Below are 9,746 nucleotides of genomic sequence, written 5' to 3'. Positions count from 1 at the left end.
TCCTCATCGTCCCTCTGCACACTATTATTACACGGGGAGTCAGACAAGGCCCCCTCCTCCTCAGAGTCGCTATGCCTACTGGAAAGATAATAAGCAGAGGAGGACGACATACCTGAGATGGCGCAGACGGGAAAGACTAGGCTGGTGGTGGCTCACTTCCTAAATGACTCCTTTGTCTCACAATGTTAAGACCCCACCTCTATTTATAGTGGACCACTCTCACAAAAGTAGCCCCCTCATCACCATGAGATCTCGCTGCATCCAACGGTTGTTGGCACATCTCCTTTAAAACTTCCCACCTAAACCACCTCATTATGACAAGACAAGCCTCGAACGGCGAGCCAAGTTAATATTTTCTCTTTCCCCATAATTAAAACAAGACTCATAAATGCATATGGTTGGGAACGTCTCGGCACCATTTCCAAAGGCAGCACATCATAGCCTCTTGTGAACTTCGTTCACTACGAGCCTAGGGGGGCTGGTGTTAGTACATGGCCGAGTAGTACTCGGCCCAATGAGAAGAAAACTGGCTGGGATCATCCCGGCCCAGATAGGGGCGTCCCCACGTGATGGCCCAACCGCGAGGGCTTGGTTCCAGCGCAGCGCTGGCAGCCCAGTAAGCGCAGCGGCCGTGTACTTCCCGACCCTCGTGGCCGAGTACACCCCGGCCCAAGGTACACAACGGGCTGAACATGCGTTACAGAGGGGCATCATGCCATCAAACCTCAAGAAAGGAAGGAGTTGATATTGGAAAAAGTACAGACGGCCAAGAAAGGAAGGAGTTGATATTGGAAAAGGTACAAACGGCCAAGAAAGGAAGGAGTTGATATTGGAAAAGGTACAGACGGCCAAGAAAGGAAGGAACTGAAATGTGAAAAGTACAGATGGACAAACTCTAGAATGGAAGGAACTGATCTTTATTAAAAGCACAAAAGAATAATTCCTGCCAATAAGGAAAGAACCGATGCGTGCAACCTCAGTCGGAAAAGAAGGAATCGATCCTCAAATACAAACGGCCCGCAAATATTAATAACAGGTCCATTAAGAAATTAGTATAAATTAAGGCCTAGTGAACAGGTAAAGGTACGCTTTTCTGATTAACCTATCACTACCCATATCAATCACTCTCTAACTTGAGCGTCGGAGTGCCTGCAGGTACGTCCACCCCCGGAGTGCAGACGGCTAGGAGTCTCAGGAGGAGTCCAGGGAGGAACAGGAGGAGGTTCGACACAGAGGGTTCTTGAGATCGTCTGGTTCCGCATCTAAATAGTATCGATCAGGTACAGGAAACATCTATAAAAAAATGCAAACGAACAATAAATCTTACCCAATGAATAAATAGGGAGAAAAGGCAAAATGGAAAACGCGAAATAAAATTGGAAGGAGAGAAAACCTAGCAGAAAAACCCAAAAGATAAAGATGAAGAGAAAGCGAAATGGAGAACCCACGTGTGAAGATCAAGATGTAAACCATGGAAAAGAGAGAGAAGGACAATGATTTTACAGAAAAACCTAAAAATTTAACACGTGTCAAAAATTTAGGTTGGGTTAAATGAGTAAATTTGGTGAACGTGTAGTAGATATCTAACCATATTTAAATATGAATGATAGTATGTTAGTAGGTGATAATAGTGTAATGTTATTAAGTTAATATATAAAATAAATTTAGATTTATAAAAAATAAAGTGAAATGAATAGAGAAATTAATTTTTAATAAATAAAAAAAGCAAAAAAAAATTATTAAAAATAGATAAAAATAACCGTTAATTTTAATAAATTTAATAAATAATTATATTGTAAAGGGTAAAATTGGTATTATAAAATATGGACACAAAAGAGAGAATCCTCTTTATATATTGTTATAGATGTCATAGTATCTAATAATATCTAATATTTTTAATTAAATAATTACTAAATCTTTCTATCTTTTACTTAAAATATATATTTAATCACATTTATTTATTTTCCTAATTATTATAATGTTCCAGGTTTTATATAGATAATTAATAGAGGCGGTAACATGTTACACTAAAGAAAAGGAATAAAAGTTGGAAAAAAAAGCATGAGACTCAGTTTTATAACATTCTCCCTTTAGAACATCGAGTGTATTATTATTATTCTATGACATGCTTTAAGCTTTGTGATGTTGATGAAGCATGTTAGCGAAACCAAGAGATATTAGACCAAGTTGGCGGTAGACTTGGTTTCCCCTTGTTAAAGGAGATGTTTCACTTTTCCTTTCCTCGAATTGCTCTTCACACATTTCAGACCGAGTGGTGGCATAGCTAAACCTATCTGCAGCTTCGCGGAAATCCTTGGACTTGAAAGCAACGGTAGCATCATCTAACAACTTAAGGGACTGCAAGTAAAAATCAGAGCAATCTTGTAAGCATCGCTTCACGTATTGATCAAAACTTTTGTCCTTCAAGAGCTTTGAAATGATGGAAAGCACGTTGGTTGCGTTGGACTTAGAAAGTTGAACTGAAATGCCCACAAGATCTTCGAGGGTGGTGGGTGGTGGTTGCAAGTTAAAGGAGCCTTCTTCAAGGGCTGTAACACAAAAATCATACCTTAATTCTGGGTCACTCTTCGAGGCCTCCTTGCAAGATTTAGAGATAAAATTAGAACTATGTGAGCTTTGAAACAAAAAGAAAAACACAATGAAAATCATTGGTACGTTCAAAGCAAATTTCATTCTCGACTTCTTTTTTTCTTATGTTTGAGTGTGTTTGTGAGAAATGTGATACAATTTAATCCACACATCATACAATATATATATAGGGAGAAATTGAGTAGGGATCCATTTTAGTCAAAAAATAACTGATAAGTGTATTTAATTATCTATCACATAATTATTTTTTATCTTATCTTTCTATTTTGTTTTAAATTGACATTAATATAATAATAGGTGTATTTAATATTTTATTAACAAATTATTAATAATAAGTGGTTCCTTGAAGTCTGAGGGAGAGATGGCATTGGTGCTTACATCTCTGTATCTGTGTATGCATATGTATTTTAAAGTTTTTTATGTTTTTTATTATTTTAATTAATATATTAATGAAGTGAGAAGAGAGGGATTGTTTTCTCAACAAAGATATTAATGATTCTTTCATAAAAAATTTAAGTACATTTATTATCCAATTAATATTTTTTTAAGTATATTTATTATCTAATTAATATGAGAGAGACTAAGATTCATATTTAACATAGGAGAACACTAACCAGTATCCTAAGGACACTAGTTAAGGATAATTAATTGATATTAGTTTCATCATTCTTATATTGAAAGTTAAAATAATTAAATGCATTAATTAAGATAGTACAAATGCATATAACAAATCTTATAAAGATAAAAATACCTTTTTAAATTTTTAGACAATAACGTGTCCTGATACAGAAGAATGACTTTAGAATTTTTAAGGTCTCTACTGTATTTATAATTAATAATTTCAGATATTTAAATATTGTCTGTCTTTTTAATACATGAGATCTTGTTAAGCTAACATGAATGTTGGGAAAGATTACTGGGAGCGAGCAGTGGCAGATGTTTATGGTGGCAGGTAGGGGCCATGGCCCCTACCCCAAAAATTTTGAATTTGTTTTTATATTTTAGGTATTTTAAATTTTTTATATTATAGGTATTAGATAATATATTGTAGATATTAGATAATATATTATAAATCAATGATGATTAAATTAAATATATTATTTCTTTTATAAATATAATAATTAATGTTAATAAATAATAAAATATAAAATCAAACATAACAAAGAATAAAGAATAAAAAGATTTATCAAGATGGTTTTATTATTATTTTTCATTATAGTTTGAGCTTCTTATAAATCGTTTTCATTTCTTATTTTCACATGTTTCCTTTTGTTTTTGAAAAGAAAATATCTATTTTTTTGCTCTTATTTCTCTTCGTTCTCTTTCATTCTCGATGAGGAAAAGAATGAAGTAATTCTTTTATCTTACTTGATAGTGAAATATTAGTTTAATAATTTATTTAATAAGTCTCTTTTATATTAATTTTTATTTTATGAACATAAAAGTAAAAGTATCTTACTTTGTGTATTTTTATAACCGGATTTTAACTGTGGTTCCATTATATGACTTGAGTTTCTCATGAACTGTTCTCATCTCCCATTCTCACATATTTTCTTTTGTTTCTGAAGAGAAAAAGATCTACTATTTTTGCTCTCATATATCAGTTGATGTCTTCCGTTCTCAAGAAATAAAGGAGAAGATAATTCTCTCTTGTATCACATGATAGTGAAATATTAGTTTAATAATTTATTTAATGAGCTTGTATATTATTTTTTTATTTTATGAACATAGAAGTAAAAACATTGTACTGTGTTTTTTATAACTAGATTTTAAGTGTGGTTTGATTATCATCGAATTTTCTTTTGGTATTTACGTCTCTCAGTTTTTTATTAGATTATGAAAAATTATTTTTGAGTCTTTTTTTTTAAATAGGTATACAAATTCAACTCTTCCATATATTCATTTGTAGTCTTATTTCTTTTTTATTTATCGTTATACTAAATTATATATTCATTTTTATTATATTAGTGACAATAATTAAATGTATAAATTTTTGACGTATTATTTTGGCTCCCCCAACAATGTTGATAAAGATCCGCCACTAACTGGGAGGTCAAAGAAAGGAAATTTGATGAAGTCTCAAATTGATACTTTAGTTGCTTTTTTTTTTATAATTTTTTTAGATGTTTAATACTATTTTTTTCTGATTATTCTGTTAATTTAAACGTTCACATGTTTAATTTTATTTAATTTTTAGCAACATTAAAACATAATTATTTTATTCTTTAATTATTTTTTAAATTTTATTGGTGAACATTAAATAAAATATGAAACACACCTGTACAACATTTATGGGCATTTTAGTCTTTTAAATAAAATAAAATAACATTTATGGTGATTAGATCAGATTTAATTTAATATCACACTTACCTATGTATTTTTTTATAGGATTCAACACATATTAATTACCTTAACCAGTGCCCCAAGGGTGTAACTAGGGATGGCAACGGGTCGGGTCGGGCACAGATAGTGCTTACCCGCAACCCGACTCGCAAAAAAAAAAAACACATTCGCCCACTACCTGCCCTTTTATCTATCGGGTATCCCCTTAAAAAATACCCGCGAATATTTTTAGATCCCGCGGGTACCCGTGGATACTCAATATCCGCACATATTTAAAAAAAATATTTTATAAATTTTTTAATATAAAATGATAAAAATAAAATATAACTTAAATTAAATTTTAATAATAATTAAATTTGACATAATAAAATATATTGTTAATATTAATTTTAATTAAATTTAACTTAATAAAATATAAATTAAATTTTAATTTTAAATTTTTGTGGGTAACGGGTACCCGCGGGTACAGATAGTATGATACCCGCACCCGACCCGTTTATAAGTGGGTATTAAAATACCCGTTACCCGCTACCCGCGGATAATAAATACTCACAGATACTAACTATCCGCTGCGGATTTTATCCGCAGACACGGGATTTTATCCACGAATATTACGCATTTAAATAAAATAAAATAGAAATAATATTAAAAATCATTTATTATAATTCCATTTCCCAAAAACGCGGGAAACTTAATTATTTTTTTTCATCGTAAAATAATCTTAAATCCATACTTATAAAATTCAAATAAAACATTCAGGTCAGATAATATAAAAGTTTACAATTTATTCATAATCATAATAAAAACTATGGTAAACTTTTCTCCCAAACTAGCCTCGCTTTGGCTCTATGCCTCACTAGATCCACCTGTAATATCATCTTCTCACATGTAACACAATACACCATCATCGCCAAACACAAGCAGATAGGGTGAACTACAATATAAAACACACATATATAATTCAAATAGATAAGCACATACACACATCAAAGGATTTCTATTCGTTGATTCACTACCACATGGCCACCACCATGTCATCCATGATCTACGTCTTTAGGTGAATACCTCAAGATGTCTTGTTGTCACACCTACAAGCCAAAACTTGTAGAACACGTGTGGGAAACCTGCTACGGACCACACTTCGTAATGCATGTGAAGTTCCCAATACAAACATAATTCATAACGTCCCAAGACTACCAAACTCGTCAGCCAAATATTTAGAAAGGCAATCTATTTGAACCCATTCGTACGAGCCACAACTCGTACACTCACACCGGCAACACTCGCCAACCAGAGCCACAACTCAAGAGTTCTTCGTGTTCATACGTCATCCCGAGCCACAACTCAAGAGATGTCATTCTGAGCCACAACTCAAGGAATGCACGTGTTTAACCCTTATCTCGAGCCATAACTCAAGGGATGCGTTCTGCACATGGAGAATTTTACACAGCCTTGGATGGAGGTCTTGATGCGATGCTTTGCTAGGGGCCAAGTTACGAGTGTAACTTGTATTGGGGTAACACATGTTAGAATCAAGGTTTTATATTCAATTTGGTTTTGGTCTCTATATTCGTTATATTTGTTCAATTTAGTCTAATTTTTTTTAAATGGAGTAATTTTGTTCGTCTTCAATTTTAAAATGGAGCAATTTTGTCCCTCTTACATAATCACATAAAGTAATGGTGTTACTCCTCATTTTTTAACCTCTCAATTTTAAAAAGCACATTTGATTTTTAATTACTTGAAATTTTAGATCAATGGTGTTAGTCTTCATCTTTAAAATTTTCATTCTAATTTTAAACTAATTGTAATCCTAAACAAAAAAATATTTAATGAAAATGTGAATTTTAATAAAATCATCATTATAATATTTATATAAAAAAGAAATTTGGTCTCAATGTGGAATATGGAAAGGGAGAAAATTGTTCCATTTAAAACAAATGGGATTAAATTGAACAAAAATAACATATATGGAGACCAAATTAAATATATAAGGTTAAAATACTCCGTTGGTCCTCGTTTTTGTACCAAAATCTCAATTTGGTCCTCGTATTTTTATTAGTCTCAATTAGGTCCACATTTTTTTAAATTAGTAACAATTAGGTCATTTCCGTTAGTATAGAACTAACACCGCTAAGTAAGTGTCACATGTCAACTCCTCGTTTTTTTAAAATTTTTAAATTTTTAAATTTTTTTTTTAATTTTTTAAAAAAAATTTAAAATTTCTTTAAAAATATTTATGTCATGTGTCACGTCTGTAGTGTGCCACGTGTCAACCTAATATGGTGACAAGTGTCCAATTATTGTATGAATCTCAATTTGGTCCTTATATTTGTTAATTTGATTTGATTTCAGTCCCAATTTTTCTTTTTTAAATTTTGAATTTCAGGCGCTCAAAATTTAGACCAAATTTTACTTTTATATAATGTTATGATATTTTTATTAAAATTGATATTTTTATTAAATATTTTAATAATATTAATTGTATTTAATATTAAAATTTTAAATATATTTATTTTAATTTGTTATAAAATTGTTTTAAAATTTTACATTTGAATTTATAAAATTGTTATTTTTAAGCCTACTCTAAAAATTGTTGATATATAATGTTATACAAATATTTCAAATATAAATTTATTAATCTATATGTTTATAATTTTAAACTAAAATTTAAATAAAGTTTAATGTAAAATATAATTTTAAATAAATTAAATATTGTTAAAAATATGTAATAGAAATACCACTTGTAATAAAAGTATCATCATTACATTTATATAAAAGTTAAATTTGGTCTAAATTTGGAGGACATGAAATTAAAATTTAAAAAAAAAATTGGGATTGAAATCAAATCAAATTAACAAATATGAGAACCAAATTGAGATTCATATAATAATTTGACATGTGTCACCATATCAGATTGACACGTGACACACTACACATGGCACAAATAATTTAATTTTTTTTAAAAGTTTAAAAAAAATTAAAAATTCAAAAAAAAAAATTCAAAAATTAAAAAAAACGAGTAACTGACACATGGCACCTACTTAACGGTGTTAGTTCTATCCTAACGGAAAAGACCTAATTGTTACTGATTTACAAAAATGTGGACCTAATTGAGACTAATAAAAATACGATGATCAAATTGAGATTTTGGTAAAAAAACGAGTATCAACGGAATATTTTAACCAATATATAACATTGACTTTGACACAAGAGACGCAATTGGGTTTATAAGCGGATATTTTAAAATAAAAATTAAAAATTAAAAAAAATTAAAAATAACAAAAAAAAAAACACGAAGCGACATGTGAACACAATGTTCATTATCTCTAATTATTTAAACAACATTAGCAAAAGGGACCAAATTGAACAAAATTGATAAAGATTAGACTTGATTAAACAAAAAAAAGATTATGACCGAATTGACACAACTGAACAAAAATGTGAATCAAATGTAGATTTTAACCTAACTTTTTAAATTAATTAATTATCACTTATTAATATCTAACAATATATAAAAACGAATTTAGTATCTTAATATTATGAAAAATGGATTGATACATGTTTTGCACTAACAATATATTTAAAATGACAATTTGGTTTTTAAGACTTTTTTTAAAATGTTAATTCATGTAAAACAAATAAGATTTGAATCGGTTATAATACGTAATTGTATTTAATATAACATAATTAAATAATACAAATCGTTTCGTAACTACATATCAACATATAGAAATAGAAAACATGTTATAATACAATTAATTTAATCATTATACTTAGATTTAACTAATTAAGATATAAATAAAAGAGAGGTTATTACAATACACTTAATAATTATTTATAGTTTTAGTTGATTAAAATATAAGTTTTAGAATTTGTTATTTTTAAGAACTAAAACTATTGATCTAATAATTAGTATTTTCTAAATAATAATATTATAGTGTCTTAGTCTTAGATATTGTGTTACACCCCTTCTTTTTACTAAATTGCACCCCTAATATCACTTAAATTCCACTCAACTAGATTACGCCACATGGCAATCCTTCATTTACTAAAATAACCAATTAAAGCTTGCCATATTCTCAGTCCTCCACTCATTAAACTAACTACTTAAACCATGCGATGTCATCAATCCTCCTCTCATAAAATACCATATCATAGAATGACACATCATCACCTTCTCTCCTTCATACATTCAGAAACCCTAACCCTAATATTTCCTCCTCTCTCACCCTCACCATGCTGCAGCCGCCACGCACAACTCCAACCTCCACTGCACCGCCATCGACTTTCTCCTCCGCGCCTGCAACTCGTCGTGAAAGCCTCCTTTCCATCGCGTCGTCGTCGTGGTCATCTTCCGCAACCCAAACAGCCTCAATTCTTCTTCCCCCATCATCACGCTGCCCGAATCCCTCATGGACACATCACTCGAGATCGCAAAGTCTTGATACCCCACGCTTGCAACTCGCCGGAGCAACACAAAACCACCGGCACCTACACGAGTCCTTGAACGCACACCAGCACCTGCACTCGCGCCTCACCTTTTTCCTCACAGGAATCGCCGTGTTCGACGCTGCCGCCATACGAAACTGCCATGGCCGCACTCATTCTCGCCGGAGTAGCCCTAGAAACTCTGACAACACCTGCATCAACTGCCACCACCGTCGTTCTCCCGTCTGAATCGCCATGGCTGCACCATCATTGCACCACGTCAAGCGCGTCAAAAAAGTCTGCGCCTACACTCACCCGCAATAGTTTTGCGGACCCGGCCCCTTTGGTGTTTCTGCCGCCAC

General features: G+C 31.5%; 1 protein-coding gene across 1 annotated transcript; it reads right to left on the bottom strand.

Annotated features, from left to right (window-relative positions):
- Positions 1 to 2,068: 2,068 nt before the first annotated feature.
- Positions 2,069 to 2,740, bottom strand: LOC146883868 (putative invertase inhibitor). The gene has a single exon (XM_085666128.1). It carries the CDS (start codon positions 2,692 to 2,694, stop codon positions 2,131 to 2,133), a length of 564 nt encoding a protein of 187 aa, XP_085522254.1. The 5' UTR covers positions 2,695 to 2,740; the 3' UTR covers positions 2,069 to 2,130.
- Between the last annotated feature and the right edge of the window lie 7,006 nt (positions 2,741 to 9,746).

Source organism: Vigna unguiculata, chromosome 9 (assembly GCF_037176805.1).
Source record: "Vigna unguiculata cultivar grain cowpea cultivar isolate G323 ecotype 2 chromosome 9, ASM3717680v1, whole genome shotgun sequence".
NCBI lineage: Eukaryota > Viridiplantae > Streptophyta > Magnoliopsida > Fabales > Fabaceae > Vigna > Vigna unguiculata.
The sequence above is the reverse complement of the archived record's forward strand: the minus strand, read 5'-3'. Positions and strand labels throughout refer to the sequence as shown.

Coding starts and splice junctions, on each gene's coding strand:
- LOC146883868 (XM_085666128.1), bottom strand. CDS start 2,694: ATGAAATTTGCTTTGAACGTACCAATGATTTTCATTGTGTTTTTCTTT.